This window comes from Cariama cristata, unplaced genomic scaffold (assembly GCF_000690535.1).
Source record: "Cariama cristata isolate BGI_N322 unplaced genomic scaffold, ASM69053v1 scaffold1836, whole genome shotgun sequence".
Taxonomy (NCBI): domain Eukaryota; kingdom Metazoa; phylum Chordata; class Aves; order Cariamiformes; family Cariamidae; genus Cariama; species Cariama cristata.
In genome coordinates this window covers 406-18,162 of record NW_009621342.1, presented here as the reverse complement: position 1 = coordinate 18,162, position 17,757 = coordinate 406, and the positions used below count along the sequence as shown (strand labels likewise).

Sequence of the window (17,757 nt, the reverse complement as noted above, 5' to 3'; positions counted from 1 at the left end):
CAGGAATCATTAGAGAACAGGATATTCCTTCAACTCCAGCTGCTGGAAAGAAATGTTATATAGGAAACTCAGTGTATAATTTTTGTAAAAAAACCCAACATTCTGCCTTGATACCTTGTTATGTTAGGCAGGTCATGCTACCACCCAGACTAGCTAACAAGAGCTCTGGGTCGTATTTGGGGCAATATTGATGTGCTTGACATTTACATTAACCGCCGTGTCGTGGCTCTCCATACTTTTGTGTGGAGGGCAGTGATGACTGAGGTCATCAAAAGGAAACACTTCCCACATCCAACAAAATTTGAGAAATATAGCTTGGAAGCGTCCCACAATGTGGAACAAAGTCCTTGTCATATTTTCTAGGAGAAAAAACATGCAGGTAATGTTAGTCATAATAGATGTCCTGCAGAATGTCATACTTAGTAATTTGAGCCAGGATTCCCAAACTCCTATATCCTAGGGACTGCAGAAAAATTTGAAAATATACCTCAACAGGCCACATTAAACTTTAAGACATGAGTGATCATAATGGCCATTTGGCTTGGTATCTTCCAGATCATACTTCCAGAATCGAATTCTAGTTGTTCTCAGGTGCTTTCCTCTCATCCTGTTCCCCAGCATGGCTGACTTGCTCCAGTTGAAAACTGGACCAGTTCAACCAGCGTGAGCTTTTTGTTGTCAACTGAGCAGCAAACTTATCAAAATCAAATTTGTAAAGAGGAAGCAAGTTGAAGCCTCTCGATGTGTGGCAATTCTTCCGGAACAGGGCAGGCGACACGCAATCTGGGACAGCCCCCGGAGACAACAGATCAATGAATACTTGCACAGAGATGTTGCCTAAGTAAACAGAGTCACAGGGTCTTATTTCACAAGCGTGTCTTCCTATTATTTGAGTAGTAATAGGATGCTTTTTGTGCAGTGAACTCTGGGTACCTCGCTCACCTAGAAAACCTGAGATCTACAACCTCATGAGCCAGAGTGCAAAGCATGAGGTTCGGCATGAAATGGATGCAAGGGCTGAATTTTTTTCAAATATGAGGTTGCCCTCAGGGCCATATCTACATTTTCAGCTCCACGTTTGCGCTGGAGCTCCATAAGGTTGTGTGAGTAGTGCACGTACAGTACATTTTGTTCTGCAATACGTCCCGTATGAACACAGATTGCCGATAAGTGCTGTGTGTTCTGGTCAGCTGTCCCATCAAGCGTTGCTCCAGCACCGTCCCAGATGTTTTCTGGAAACTTGTGCATGTTCTGCACAGTGCCCTAGAAAGCACAGGACATCTTGGGCCCACCTGCAACTCCACCGCTCCTGCAAATGGGTACCTTTTAAAAATTCTGCCTCCTTGCATGGAGAAAGCCTTGATGTACTCTGTGGTCTTTGCAGTCAGGCATATAAACGGGAATAAGTAAGATGTAAGCACTCAGCTAGTCCTGCCTCTAGAGACAGGTCAACCAAAAGCAGGCACAGGGATGCCGTGCTGAGGGTCAGAGGGATGGGATGGCAGGGATAGACCTCTATTACATCAAAAGCCACTTGCCTTGGGCTTTGGAAAGAGCTTGCTGCAATGGCCTGCCAACGTGAGAACTCCTGCATGTAGCCTTTGCTCTTTGCAAATTTGGTGTCTGTTGTTTGCTAACCCACTTGGTAGATGATGATGATGCATGACAAGGGAATGTGCAATGCCACCATAAAGTGCCTTTGCCCAGCACTAAGACCGAGGGGCAAACGGGAAGTTGTTTGTGATTAGGCACGACCAGACTTCTGGGGCTGCATGGTGCTGGGTTCAACCGGTAGGAAGAGAATAAAGAGCACAACAGAAAATATTGTTACAGAACTTTTAAAGTTCATATTATGCATAGATGTGGTTCTGGCTGTCCTCCCTCAAGTGGGGTATAAAATGACAAAATGTACACGCACTCTGTCCTCTGGGACAGGGGACCCAGAGCTATCAAGTAGACACTTGATAGCACAGAGTTGGCAGTTGGAGGATATGGTCAGGGCTAGAGTCTGGAGGTATTCCAGATTCCTGGAAGCCAGATGGTGTTGGGCTCAGTCCTTTCTGGAGGCTCTGAAAGACCTGAATTGCTGGCTGCCAGAAAATACAAGGGGGAAAAGTCGCACTACATGTGCTATGTTCTTATGTCTCGTTGAACATCGACTGCAGGTTACTGTCAAGACCACATACGGGGCTGCGCGGACTTTCAGTCTGACCTACTGTGACTGCTCTGACGTTCTTATGGTTTCAGATTCCCCAGTTGATATGGATATTTCTCTGTGATGCTGCAAGCCCTAATCCCTGACTGTTGGATGGCCTTTGAAGGGTCATAGGGTCTTCAGAAGATCTGGAGGTGTTTTGTACACTGCTTTGTACATTAAGAAGCGTTTTCCCATACAGATACATGTTGCTTTTTCTCCTGATGTCCTGAAGGTCCAGAACACCTTTTGCTCTTGACTGACAAAGCCTTTTACCAGCAAAAGAGTGAACTATTTTCCGAGTAAGCTGCAGCGTGTACATAGGTGTATAATGAAGCATGCATCTGCAGGACAGAAAAGTAAAGAGAGGGTCTTGTGATCAAGACTGAGCATTGCCGAGAAGTATCTTCACATCATGCGAGCTGCTGGCTGTGATGTGAGCAGCCTTCATGAATGAACCAGGTACACGGCTGAGAGACCTCTCTACAGTGGTGCAAAGGTGGAGGATGATACAATTGAATTCCTTATGGTATCAACAGCCTCTCCTGCATTTGTACCACTCTGTGCACTGTCTGTCTTCTGTGTCCTGGCCCTACTCCTGCTCATGACCTACCTTTTACTGTGGCTGTATCGGTAGGTAACTTACCTCTGTACAAAATAAAGCTTCTTTTAATAGCAAAGGATAATAAAGTCCCTCATCTAAATATGTGATCTGGTTATAGCAGCCTGGGCATGATGGATAAGGGCGCTGGGAGGACAGAGATCTGCAGGGAGGTGAGGGTTACGGAGGAGAGCAGGTTAAGAGATGGACACGAATGTGTGACAGAGGCACAGCAGAACTTGGCTCAGTGTGCAGGTGATTTTACAGCCACTTTGATGCAGGTAAACTTGTCCCTGTCTAGACAGAACTGTTTCTGAAAGCAACTTGATAATGTGCATAAAATACTATGGAGTTTGCAAATCTTGTGTTTTGTTTATTGAACATGAAACGGCTGAACCCAAAGGAACTTGAATTCACTCATGACAGATCCTGAGCCAGGCATAAGCCCCGTTGAAAACACAGCCTCTTTAGTTCATTATTCCTCCTGTGCACCAGCTTCTGATGAAAACCCCTCTTACAAAAACATCACAGTTGGCACATTAACAGAATCCTTTCCTAAAGGTGCTGTTTCTTCATCTTCTCAGAAAGCGCAGCCTCAAGGAACAGTTCTGCCAGGCACTTTTCTTCATTACAACATTACAAGGTTTTGAAACGCTCATTTAAGTAGAGTGTTAAAACTGGTGGCTGCTGACATTGTTAGTAAAACACTGCATATCTCCCTTTGGCGGACTGCGGTGCCACAAAATTTCAGATCTTTCCTCTGTTCCACCAAGCCTGCAGAAACAAGAATAATTGGATGATTTGAAGATATACTAGCAAAATCATTCTCTTCTATTATAGCAGTGATTCTGGAAAGTGAAGAAGTAAATTTATCCTAAGACGAAGAGACAAGTGGTCTGAGCAAGCTCTGACGGGTGGCGTCCCACTTCTGACGCTACCTGAATGCCTAGCTGCAGAGGCCCTGCAAGAGGCTGCCAGGCTCTAATAAACATGGTATCACCAACAAACCCATTAATGGATTTTGTCCTAAAATGACACAGCACTGCTGCTACTGGATTTTTTTAATGTTGTAGAACTACATGAAGTACATACTTTTAACTTTTTAATTTTCAGGTTCTCACTATACATGTAAACTTCACTAAAATGCTATTAGCTGTGTTATTAAGAAGCAAACTTTTTCTGGCTGGTGTTTTGCTGTAAAATAGTTAGGAGTTTCTACAAGCATTTGCTAGTTTACCCTAAACAGTTTTGGCCAGATTACTCCAGTGTCCCCTGGAGAACACAGCCAGCATCCTGTAGCTGTTCCACTTTGTGTGGGGCAATGCAAAAACAGACAGCAGAGAAGGAACAGAAACCCTGCAGGGCTTTCATTTCCACCCTTCGTTTGGGGTCTTTTGCAATTGGAATACAAACCTTTCCTCTCAGCAGGTGGCAGCCTCTATATTTCTCCATGTATGGATATGTATATGCCTCAATTTTTTTTCTTTCTCTTTCTCTTTGCCTAAATCTACATATCGAAAGAGAGAGTGAGTTTCTAATGAGTCTAAAAATTACCACTGGAATGCCAAGGAGTATGTGCTTTCTTTTGTGTCTCTTATCTCCAGGATTTCTCTTGGATATTTTAAAATCCAACAAAAGATCCTGTGGCTTCTGCATGGGACATGTAATTACAACCCTCTCATCTCTGGCCAGTTTCATGAACACATCATGAAACAGCAGCTCTGAAGCACTGAGGAGCAGCAAGATGCCCTATTGCTGAGTGCCATGTCCTTGCTCTGCAGAGCTGGCCAGTTGTAACTTCAAGCCAACATCGTTGGCTAATGATGGTTAAAGGTTTCAAACAGTGCTGCCATATCATTATGGTATTAAATGATTACATTCAGTTCCCCATTTTTTCTTTTGTTCCCGTAACTATGGTATCAAGCCAAGAGCCGTATCAATTATTCATACATCCTGCCGAAACCACTCTGCCTGGGAAGCCTAGTCACAAGAACTTGTACATCAATCAAAATAGTAACTTGTAAAGGTCCTGAGATCTTTCAGCTTTCCGTGACGACAAGGGGAATGTCTCAGCACTTATGGGAAGATCAGATTTGATGAGCTGTCCTTAAAGTAAGTGCAGGGCTCTGCTGGGTCTCCAGTGAAAAAAATACCCCTGAGATAACAGATCTGGAAGGTACAGCCGGAAGACCCTAAAGGAATCTCAGTTGTGTTGGGAAGGAAGCTCTCAAGCCGGGGATGTTTTGAAGGAAAAAAACCACCACTTTCTTGCAATCTTTCATTAAAGTTACTCAAATTTTCCTGTAAATGGTAAACCCTCATGTTGGGTTCTCCCTGCTTCCAATTAATGAAGTCTGAACGAATGCTTTTCCAGCTTGTGATTAAGGAAAATTTGCATAGCAAAGCAATATTGTTGTTAAAATCCCTTCTTCTTTTCAAAATAGAATTGATAGCAATGATTTAAACAAATAACATTAAATACTGTCTTGATTTCCTATCATGTGCAAAATCCTCCCAAAGTCTTTAAAAACCAGTTGCTGAAATGATCAGTTCCCTTTTCAGCTGGTACAGAACATCATGTGCTGGAGAAGGGCTTAGCTCAGTGCATTTGAAGGCTGAAATCCTTCTAAGATTAGTTTGGCTGCCCCATGTGTATTTGTACTCCTGTTACATGGTCAGCCATTGTGAATATAGCAGAACCCTCTAAGCTCAGCTGATGGTAACTGGTTTTATTAAAACAAACATGTTCATTAACTTGAATAAATGGTACAAAATCTTACTTTCTTCAGTGCTTCACAGTGTATGTGTACCAACTGAACAGATGAATAGAAGATAAAAAGAAAGACTAAGCCTGCCTCATCTTCACTGCAAGCAAATGTGATCTTGCAGCATCGCTTTAGGTTGCTCTTGCATTTCTTCTTTAGGAGGACAATGGCAATGTTGGGATTCGCTCTTTTTCTTCTGAACTGACTTGATTTCTCCTAATTCCTCTTTTCAAATACGCTGATTTTTTCCCCCATTGAGAAGCAGTATCTGTTGCATCTGTTTAATTGTTTTTAATTTATTTGTAACGCCCGTTATGTCACTGATCCAGACGAAGTCTATCTTGTCTTACTTTTTCTCAAGCAACTTTTGACACCAGTCAGAATTGCTGACCACTGTGACACTAAACACAGGACGAGTTGCCGAGTACAACCAAAACTTTGGTGTCTTTATTTCTATACCATACACACTTTCATATGTTTGGCACGGTGTCCTCCACCCCAGCCCCCCACAACTCCTGTGATAATGAATTACACATCAAGGTTGTGGAGTAGGAAAGAAATACCTTGGGTAACTGTATCTACCAAGTGTATTTCATAATCCTGCTGCTTAAAACAAGTGCGTAAAATATACTTGTGTGTCAGAAGGATAGTAAAACTAAGATAAATGAGAAGATTTACTGCCTGCATTAAGTAAATGACTTCATCTTCTTGGTGAGACAAAGGTTTTACTCAGGAACATATAATAAAAAATGAATTGTTAATATTACCCTCCCAGTACACTTACAGTAATGTATGATCCATACTAGCTCAATTTTTCCCTAATCATAGGACATGTATTTCTCACTGTTTTTCATAGCTATGAAGTTACTTTTTAGCAATTAAATTTAAGTGCAGCTAACAAAAAGGTAATTACGAACAAAAATCTTTGTCATCTGTTTTTCTCTTTGCTTCTGGAATTCCCTGTTTGCTGGGTTGGCTGCTTAAACCAAGCACTGTAGCTGATTGAGAAATCTATGTTGTCCCTGTTGTTCTGGCTCCTGTAACTCTATATCACTTGGTGCTCCTCAACTGGACACAGTTCCTCCCCTGTCTACTGTTACCGTGGGATTTTTGTCATCACTGCTGTGTTTTTAAATCCCTCTACTCTTTTCACATGCAAGACCACAGAGCACATTATGTTGCTTCATATATAAAAAGTCTCATCATGATTGCAAGCAAACACTGCGATTTTGGAAGTGGAGGGGAAAAAAAAAGCTACTCCGCAATCTCAGGTTTGCTTTTTTCTAGCATGTCCCTAGTGCCCTACTGACTCACTGCCTGTGGTCTGAGAAGATGCCACAGCTGTGGGAAATGTCTGCTTGCTGTTCTCCTCGGCATCGTTAGCTCCCGGTCGACCCCACCGGTCAGCCCTGACATGGTGAGTGACCAAGTTGGTGCTGTGGCTTTGCCTAAAGCCCTGAACTGCAGCAGGGTACATAATGTACGCTGTAGGCACACTCCATCCGAGCAGTGGGGATGGCATGGGGAAGTGGGGACAGCTTGGGGAAGTACTCAAGCTGAGCTGCAAGTTGCGGTCCACCTGCCTGGTCAGTCATCATCTGCAGATCTGCAAAGAATGCAGAAGAAACACATGCATCCACGTTGCATTTCAACAGTGAGCTTACTGATTTCACTTGCGGCATGCAATTATCAACATCTGAGGCTTTACACTAGCAAAGCCACTGTTTGACGCATGATGAACAAAACTCAGCATATCTATACATAATTTTATCCATGGGAGAAGGGAGGGCAGTAAGACATTTTGGTTTTTTCCATTTTATTGTAATTTTAGAGAGGCATTCGGATGTGGTGATGGTGAGACTGTCACTATTTACCAGTTTAGATTGCTCTCTCCAGTTCAGTGTGCAGAGACAGAGAGAACACTTTGCCTCTACAACTTTCAGCGAACTCAGCTTTGCAATAATTCTCCTTCACTGCTTGTCCACATTACTTCAGGTCATGTAGACTGTGCCCAAGGACGGTTTCTCTCCCTTAAATAAAAAGCCATCAGATCTCACCTTTTAAGAAACCATTTCTTTATTTCACCAGTGTATGGCTGTGTGTCTGCACACAGACAATTTAATCTACCGCTGGCAGCCTGTGTGCAGCACCAGTGGGCACGATGAAGACCTGTCAGTGTCCCAGGCAGGTATTGCAAACATGGGTGTGATGTTTGCATCACGGATGACCGATGCAGAGAGTCCCCTTGGTCAACCCAAACTCCATTCGGGATGAGGTCAGATGAGGCACTTTTTATTGCTTGAAGTTCTTCTGGCCTCAGTGCTGCTGTCTCTGGGCCTTTCTAGCCACTATTTTGTCCCTTGCAGCCTGTTATTTTCTACAATGAAGGTCTCCCCCTCCCTGCCCCTTCCAGTGTAATTATTCTTCACAGCCTGCCTGGTCTCTTTTTCAATGGAAAGGTCTGTGGATATCCCAGGAGCCCATAGTGGGGAGGCAATCTGTAACCAAGCTGTGGCTGCTCTGGCCAAACGAGCACTCCCTCATGATGAAGTGTATGTCTCTTGGCCCATCTCCTCCTGTTTTTCCCAGTCAGTCATATACAATTGGTGTGTGACAGCACTTATTTCTCTGGATAAGCATGCAAATTCCTGTATTCTTGACATCTGTTGTGCATTGGGCTAATTCCTCTGTTTAGGCTTTCTCTTTCTGTTCCATCTATTTGCTGATTCTCAGAGTTGGATAGCTTCTTTTCTTCCCTCTCCATTCCTGGGCTCCCCAAGAGCCCATCTGGGAACTGTGCACAAGGACATTATAAATTATTAAAACCAGGTTTGCCTGTATCAGTAAGCCCAAGAACATGTGTTGGTGCAATAGTTGTGGTTTAGTTTGCATCTGCTTGCCAGTCAGCTTTCAACATTCAGTATTTCTTAATGCCTCACCACCTTATTCTTGTGTGAACCAGAGAAATTTTCTCCTATTTTTAATCACGTGAAGCTCCTCAGCCAGATTGAAGAACAGAATAAATAGCAGAGTCCATGTGAGTGCAGTTCCTGAATACCAAACATCAGCAGCCACAGAGCCACGGGAGTCGCCAGAAAAAGCTGGCACCTTAACTGTCCCTTATAGAAATGGTCTTATTCTCAGTCTACGATGCCTGAATTTCCATTTTCCCTTCCATGGACTAGGTATAATGTACAGAAACACCTTGCTTGTGGAGGCCTTTTAAAAGCTTCTGTTGCAAGGAGCTGCCAGAACGCTAAATATTACTTGAGATTTTGGGGTTTTTTTATTCGGATATCCTAGGAGAGCAAAATCCACCCAAATGTGGCAAGGCAGCTGTGTGTAGCCCTGGTGCGGGAAATAGCGATCTAGTGAGATGAGCAACGAGTGAGACATATGGGGAATAGCCTGGTCTTCAAGTTAGGAATTTCACAGCTATGCTCCAGCATCTTGAGCTGTATAAATGAATCATCAGCACAGCGAAACCACAGAATGACACCAGCTTCCCTAAGAGTCTCTCTCTATATATATAGCTGCTAGACTTGCATATTTCTGTTTATAAATACTCAATAATAACTGACCGCAAAGTGACACGGCCTTCTCAGCAGACAGCTCCTAAAAAATACTTGTTCTATCTTTCATTTCTTCCTGAGTTATTTTAAACCAGACTTTTGCACCTCCAGATATACTATTTTAACTTCAAGTCCTGGTACTGCTGCATGTGATCAGGACATTTTGTGGGTAAAAAGACAGCCAGGACAGACCTCTTCTGAAGAAAGCTGATAAAAACTTTTGATCCTTGTTAGGTGTGTCTGAGGACATTATGCTGTCTGGGAACTGCCCTGCTACTCTGTAGATATCTGGGTTTAGTTTAGTTTTCTAAGGCAGGTCAGTGTATTTTATTGCACGACAAACTCACTTTGAACCATTTAGCCCATTCCAGCTGTATTTTGCAAGGGGCTGTGTTTTCAGAGTCTGGAGTTCTAGTAGCGTGAGGAAAATCGGTCACTGCTGGTGGGTACAGATGGGACAGCCAAAGCATGGCCTCACAGGGGGAAAGTCAGGCAGATCCCAGTCCTTACACGTGGTGATGGACAATGACAAGCTGACCAGTTAGCGTTGACGTAGTTGTGAGTGAGGCCAAGGCTGTGCTGCACCTGGCCTAGGCAAAGTAGTCATGGGTGAGGTGGGAGGAGAGGACGTGAAGTTGGAGGGAAGGAAAGGGTTGGAGGGTGGTGGGGAAAGACCATGAGGGGAGAGCCGAAGAGCCGAGAGTGGAGGGGTTGTGTGTGCGTGTGGGTATGAGTGTGTGAGGGCACGGGGCACAAACCTCCAGCAATGCAAGCGATGCTAGTTCTGCTGCTCGTTGAACAGCTTGCTGTCGGACAGCTTTACTCAGTGAACGCAGTGAAAGTCTTTGCAGCAGTTGGTAGGTACAATCTTTCCAAAGACATCAAACCTCATTTCCTGCGGTTTTGCTCTTTTTGAGTCTGGTAAATGTCTGCGTTATTTGCTGGGAACTTGGCTGGCTCTTGTGACCACCGCTAGCTTTAGAGACTCCCACCTCTATTGCATATGTCACTCACATAGTAATAGCCTGAACTTAGACTTCATATAACATAGGTCACTCAATCTGACAGCCCTTCTGTCTGGTTGCCATATAGTGAACTGGAAAAGGAAAGACAGAAATAATTTTAGAATTCACGAGGTCAGATTCTCAGAATGAAGTGCAGGAGATCCAGAAAGCAAAACCAGTGGTTTCGTAGCCCAAATGTGGGAGTTTAGCGTCAATGGAGATGAGTTCTTTCTTTTCACCAAGAAGATAGAGCACTACAGGGCAGTTACTAACTTTAGTTACGTTATCAGCCTTTCAGGTTTATGGATAACAGGACTGCTTAAGGACAACTGGGCAGCCATGTGTGGGGCTGATAGCTGTAGAGACCCTTGCAATGGCCGCATTGATCAGGATACAGAATCAGAGAATCATAGAATGGTTTGGTTGGAAGGGACCTTAAGGATCACCTCGTTCCAACCCCCCTGTCATGGGCAGGGACACCTTCCACCAGACCAAGTTGCTCAAAGCCTCATCCAACCTGGCCTTGAACGCTTCCAGGGATGGGACATCCACAGCTTCTCTGGGCAACCTGCTCCAGAAACTGTAAAGACAGTTACAGATTGAAATATGGGGCTTTGTGATATTTTCTTTTTGCTTATTTACTTATTTACTTATTTGCTTATTTACTAAGTTGGTGTAATATGGTGAATATTGCCTGAACAAAAGAATATGTGCAACCCAAGCATATGACACATACCCAAAGACTGCAGTATATTAATAGATGTCATCATCTATATGTTTCTTCTCTCCATAGTAGATGGCAGCATGGTCTCAAAAACTGGTAATTTTTCATCTCTTAAACAATATTCTGTGGTCTCCAGTATAACTAAGGCTGATATTAAAGAAAGAGTTAATTAATTATGTTAGGATTAAATAAAAAATGGTTCTTACATGCCTACTGCAATAAACAGCTACGTTGTTTTTATTACTCAGTCATTATTTGGTTAGTGCGAGCACCACTAACCTTAGGCTAGGACCCCTGTCCTCCAGACCAGGGCTGCTCAGCTGAGGTTTACGAAGTCTGAGGAGGGGAGGGCATTTTACTGGGATCTGCTAGCAGAGACCTGTGTGCTGACTCCAGGTCCGCTGGGTCAGCCGGACACCACACATTGCCTGCCTGGGCTAGCAATGAGGCAGTGCATGGCAGCTGCTCCCTGTGGGAGCAAGAGGCTGTAAGAAATGCAGGGTTGCCTGCAGAAGGCATCACATGTCAGGACAAGGCACAGGAAAAATTGGCTTGTGGTCCAGTTCCAGACTGAAGTCCCCCGCTAGATTGCCCTCCTCTAAACAGGTGGAGGTCAACATATAGTCTCAAACTGCACCAGGGGAGGTTCAGGCTAGAAATGAGGAGGCATTTCTTCACAGAAAGGGTCGTTGGGCATCAGAATGGGCTGCCCAGGGAGGTGGGGGAGTCACCATCCCTGGAGGAGTTTAAGAAAAGTCTGGACGTGGCACTTAGTGCCATGGTCTAGCTGACATGGGGGTGGTCAGGGCAAAGGTTGGACTTGATGATCCCAGAGGTCTCTTCCAACCTCATCGATTCTGTGATTTTGTGAACATTGCCACAACTCGTAATCTAGTTCTTACCCCTTCTGCTCAGAAGCCTAGATGCCATAATCTGCTTATATCTGTTAATTCTTCATACTTCATTGCAAAGAGAGCCTTAAGGCAAGCTGTGACACTATGATGGATGTTAAGGAAGGAAAGGGGAATCAACGCATTTGTGATCACAAGCGATCTGGGAAATCACAAAATATTTATATTGTTCATCAAGAACTTGCTAGACCACATTATGTGAAGATTGCAATTATTTAGCTGCTGACTATGCTGAAGGACACCTTTTGTTACCCGTGAGAATTTTTTATTTGAGGTAGAGAGTGAAATAGTCATGTGAAGACATGAGTGTATGCAAACTACCGTTCGTCAGAAAAAGGGAAATTTAGTCATATATTTAGCAGTCATTTCCCCTTTTTTGGGAAATCCAAATACATATTTTCTCTCTCTCTGTGTCTCTGTTTCTCTCATCCTCACTCTACGGAAGGAAAAAAAGGTGGGTATAAAATGTCATTTGGTTCTGACACAAATCTGATTGGGCAATGAGAGGCAAATTTCCGCTGCCTGTTGAGCTAAACCCTATATAAGATCCTCACTAGCAATTTTCAGTCACATCTTTTCATGAGAAGCTAATGGCCAAAAGACTGCAGAAGCACAGGTAAGTGAATCTGATGGAAATTTGGGAATGAAAACCTCCCCTAAACCCTCGGATTGTGTAGGGCTTACGGAGATTGCGAGATACTAAACCAAAGGGACTGGAAAGCTCTGAACAAAATAACCAAGTATTTTCAGCAGGCTGAAAGGATCTAACGAGAGAGAAACTCCCCTGTTAGAGGGTATTACATGTGAACCATGGGGCTTGTCAAGACCGCAGACAAAGCCAGCAGCACCTAGCCCAGGTGTAGCCGAGAGCAGCTACAGCTCCATGCCAATGCCCTGGAAACCCTTGCAGATTTAGCGGTAGGGCAGACAACCCGTGGTTATGAAACAGTGTTATTGAGCAAGAGGTTGGCTTTGTGGTGTTGTAGAGATGACAATAAGCTGGAAATAGTTTATTATAGTCAAACTATCAGGTGTCAGATAAATATAGCTACTAGAAGAGGGAGAAATTTGGATTAAAACCACCTTATAAATATGAGCATGATGTGTTACACAGAAGATGCCTGAAGGTGGGTACCTATGAATATGACTGTATTATAGCGGTAGAAATATGTTTTTGCTTTTGGACACCATTTGAAGTAGTTGTCCGATCGTTTAATGTTCATCCTATGGGACAATCATAGCGTTAGGTTAATGTTAAACGCATGCAATTTACATTTCTGTATATAAAATGGAAATAGCATGTATCACATGCATATGTGTACTGTATTGCACATAAATACCTTACACAGAGCATAAACTGGTGCCTATATACAACATGTTTTATGTACTTTTGCCTGCGGTACACTGAGTAGCAGCAGCTAAAACCTCGTGGCAGACCAGAAAGCATTCAGTGATGTTCGCAGAAGCTGCCTTGCCGATGCCAGGCCAGTACAGATGACAATTAATGAATGACTGACAGTGAATAGTTTCATTTTCCCGTAGTGTCACCATATCTGATTTTTAGAACAAGTTGTTCAGACTTTTCCTCATCTTTTTTTAGCACAGATGGTAGTAGTGTCCATGCCAAAACCCCACGTGCATACCAACAGCAAGATGGGTGTGCTTGCCATGGGAGTCCAAGTTTTTTGTCCCAAGAGAAACATTTGTTGGAGACTTTGAAAGCTTGGCTCTGGTTATAGCAGGAAGGTTGCCTGCAGCCTGATCTACGCTAGCTGGCCTACTTTGGTAGCCACAGTGGGGAAGATTAAGTGACACAGGATTTAATGAAGGCCACACAACCTTGGCTGCCTTGTGCGTTCCTCAGTCACATCTTATTGCAAAATAAGCAGAGCTAGATTTTTCCACCCGTAGCTGTTGCACTGAAAAGCCGTGGGGACAGCAGCATCTTGTGGTATGTTGTTGGCATCTCCTGGAGAGAAAGGAAAGGGACAGAAGCAATGTGTTTGTGCCAAGCCAGGTGCTCTTGCTCCACAAATCAGCCCCCATAAACTAGGGATGAAGAAGCCTTTCTGCTCACTAAGGGTGAAGCAAAGCTCACCAGATCCAGAGTGAGGAAAAGAGCAGCTAACTCTTAAGTTAACGTTGAGTATTTTCATTGTATCTTCCGTCTTGTAATAAACTTCCCTGTAGATTTCAAAACACTTTCCCTCGATCTTCTCCTTCCGATTTCCTTTGGGAAAAAATGCGTGGGCTCTTCTTTGTCCTGGTGATGTGCACAGCGGGCGCCTCTGCTTTCAGACTCCAGCAAGTCAAAAGCACAGGTAAGGACATGCTTTTTTTTTTTTTTCTTTCTGTCTCCCTCTCCCTTCTTTTTAATGTGCCTGGCTGACAGTAATGCAAAAATATCTCTGATTTATATAGAAAAGTGCCCAGATCACACCGTGTTTTTCAAACACTACTATGAACTGCACGGAGAACCTGTGGTTCTGAAATGCCCTTCCCCCAGATACAAACATTTGGATTTTTCTGCCTTGACCCCTAATATCACATGGTATAAAAATGGTTCAAAAACCATGATATCAGGAAGAGATGAAGATCCAAGAATCTGGGCAGAAGGAGATGCACTCTGGTTCTTACCAGCAATGCTAGAAGACTCAGGAGTATATATCTGCACAAGAAGGTGGGTATTTAAAAGAAAATCCAGTGCACTAACAAGATGACTATGTCTAAAATACCTTAGCTTGATTCTAAACTCCAGTTATGTTCAGAGCATGTTTGGATAAGATCATTTCCTTGCCAACTTTATTAGAGGAAAAAATGTGGGAAGTCAGAACTCTTAAAAGCATTATGTGTCTCCTATAGATATATATACTGAAATCTGGGTAAATCGTGACACAGCATTGCCATTGTGGCTACAATCTCTCGAGGAAATAGTGTACAGAGGGTTTGTTCTAGCTTATTTATGAGCCAGTCAGGGCTATGGCAAGCAGGTACGTGCTGCAGGCAGGGGATTCTGCAGAATGCAACCCTTGTGTTACAGCTCCAGAGAAGCAAACAGCCTTGTTTGCACTTCACATTGCCTTACAAAGCACAGACCAAGGCACCATGGCTCTGTAGTGGCTTCCTTCCCTCTTCCTTATCCCTGGTCTTTATTTTTCTTCTTCTTCACATTTTAAACCAGAATTTGATTGTCTTGGTACTGCTGGAAGATCTTTCATGAGACCCAATGTGTATTTACTAGACTGGTACCAGACTTGTGATATTGCAGTGCGCTGAGACTTGAACCACGGCTTTTTTCAGCCCTACTGGTCCTTTTTTTATGAGTGTTTACAATCTGACATCCCGCTGTACAGTTTCAAAAGAGGTACCAGGGTCTGGATTTGTGGGGGACTGAGGAAGGCAAAAACCATTAGAAGGCCCATCGCCATTAGAACCTGAACTCCAGAAGATGTCCCAGGTCCTTGTCCCCTGCCAGCTACTCCATCTAGTCAGCCTCCCAGTACACCCCTGGCAATTGGCACCTTGCTCTGGGGTCTATAGTGGAAAACATACCTCTGCATCCCTGGAGCTGCCTGCGTGGAGCGCAGTTTCCTTGTCGGCAAGGCGTACACCTCGTGAGTGACGTGTGTCAGCAGCAGAAGAGATGGACAGGCAGAACTCAATCAATCATGCTCAGCATACTGGGTTGGCCTTTCCATATGTCTCAGCAGCAATTGCAGTGGTGGAGCACAAGAGAAGACTTGAATAGCGAGGCCAGAATGAAAAAGGTTGCAAAATACTGTTCCAGAGCACAGAGTAGTGGCCTGAGACCTTCAAGGGTATTTTTTAATCTCCTTTTTGGACTATTCTGCCCCAGTTCCTCAACCTATAACGCTGCGGCAGTGTTACTGGCAGCTATAGTAAAATGCTGTGAAACCTATTTGAAAAGGATACGCAAGAGCTGAGTACATAGGTTCATTGCTAACATTACTGCAGGATTAATAAAGTACAAACAAATTGTTTCCTTTGCAAATCATCCCATCGGGAAGCCACCAGATTTTTCTCAACACTCTGTAAAATGAGAATAGAAGTAAATTATCACACATCTCTGCTTCTGCTGAGCAAGTATTTTGGATTTGGGCATCTGACGTGTAGGTGACAGCCGGTGACAGTGCCTTAGGAGCAGTGTGAGTCCGTCTGCTCGCAGCCCCCAGCTGCTCCCCAGGAGGTTGTAGCCTGGACCCCCCGGCTTCGCTGGCCCCCTCCCTGGGTGGAGGCATCTCCAAGGCAGGCTCTCAGAGGTTGTAAAGGACATAATTTAAGCACCTGTCTCCCCCAGTTTGGTCCCCCTTGGGACTGGAAGGGATTGTCACTTGGGACCTGAAAGAAAAGTTAACTATCGCAAAACTTAATGCCTTCTTTTCTATGCAAAAATCTACTTAACGGAAATGTCTACTGATTGTGCAATAGTAACTGCAGATGTATTTTGATACATGCTTTAAGATTTTTATTTCTTCCTTAGGTCCCAATCATTAGGGTTTTCACAGTCAAGACCTCTTTCAAGAAAATGGCCATGAGGGTTCATGACACATCTGCTACTGTTTAGGCAGACATGTTCCCCCTCCTTGAAAAATTAAATCATGCCTCAGCCTAAGGGCGCACAGCAAACTCGGTGTACAAAAAAGAAAAGACTGAAGCTCCGAGGCAGACATGTGTCAGCAACATGTTTCGATTGTGCCAAAAAACCAGTACCAGTGATTTTCCAGGATCCCTCCTGGTATGATCTCAGTCTTGGTCTCTTAGAAACTGCTAGGGAGGGAAATGGAGCCAGGAGGAAACCAAGGGTGTCACTCGAGTCCCCCTTGTCACTGGTGGGTGCTCACCTCTCCCCGCTCTGTCTGCAGGAACTCTTCGTACTGCGCCGAGGTCTCCATCCACCTCACGGTCGTGGAGAAAAGAGCTGCTCGGGAGATTGCCTATCTCCAGGTCCTCTTCACTTTCACCTCTGGAAAGATTGTTTGCCCTGATCTGTGGGATTTTACACCAAATAGGACAAGCCTGGAGCTCAAGTGGTACAAGGTAGAACTTTAACTCCTCTTTGTGCAAAGCCTAATCCCGACCTGTTTGTAAACGCACATACGTCTCCACTCTCTGACCCTCCTGAACATCATGTTGTTAGTCATGAGCACAGCATAATACACTGGGAATTTTGGGGCAGATGTATGCATTTTAAGAAAGGTTCTCTGGGGTGGACTCAGCACAGGGTGAAGTGCTCCACATGTGCTCTCACAGGCAGTGTAACGATTTTTAAGGCTAGATTACCTAACCTGACCCCAGGGTTTGCCGCTCCAGATTAGGTCCTTCTCTTTGATGCTATGCTTCTTTTTACGGCCCCTCTAGTGAATCCCATAAAGGAGGACCTCCCAGTGATGCTTGCCCCCATGTGAGCTGTTCAGATGGGCTAGCTTTCATTAATCAACTGGAATATAGCCTTTGGAAATACTAAATTCGTCACACAACGCACTTAAGTGTTCTCTTCCCTAACTTGCCAGTCCATGGCTTTTCAAGTAGGCAAGCCTGGGCTTGCCTGTAAGGCAAAATCTGCGTGATTTCTAGTATTTGTTGTCGAAGAATGCCTTAGAATATTACTCTTATGAGGTCATGTATGGAAAGTAATAGTGTTGTGAAAACCTTCATGGCTATTAAAATGCTTTTGTCTTCGAAGAATTTCTCAGATGATTACTCTTAAGACGGTCCAGGAGAGAGTCTATTACATCTTTTCTATCTTAAAAGGTGCACTTTATTGAAGAGCTATACACCACATTGCAGGTAGATTAAAAATAGCGATTCTTCACACTTCATGTAGTGCCTCATAGCACTTTAGAGATGGATAAACATTTGAAGAACTTGCCCTTTGGTGGGAAAGTGGAACTGCTCAGATTTCCCAGCGATAAGTGAACTTTTAATAACAGAGAGACAGGGATAAGTAATTTTGTCTGGAAGTTAT

The 17,757-nt window shown here is 43.9% G+C and overlaps 1 protein-coding gene across 1 annotated transcript in view; it reads left to right on the top strand.

Moving 5' to 3' along the window:
- The window catches only part of LOC104163028 (interleukin-1 receptor type 2-like), a gene marked incomplete at its 3' end in the record, with an annotated part of 29,543 nt that overhangs the window by 11,533 nt on the left and 253 nt on the right, over positions 1-17,757 (top strand). Inside the window, exons 2-4 of the mRNA XM_009701906.1 lie at positions 13,962-14,092; positions 14,193-14,451; positions 16,655-16,829. Coding sequence (XP_009700208.1) covers positions 13,962-14,092; positions 14,193-14,451; positions 16,655-16,829 — 565 coding nt within the window. The remainder of the gene's footprint in view (positions 1-13,961; positions 14,093-14,192; positions 14,452-16,654; positions 16,830-17,757) is intronic.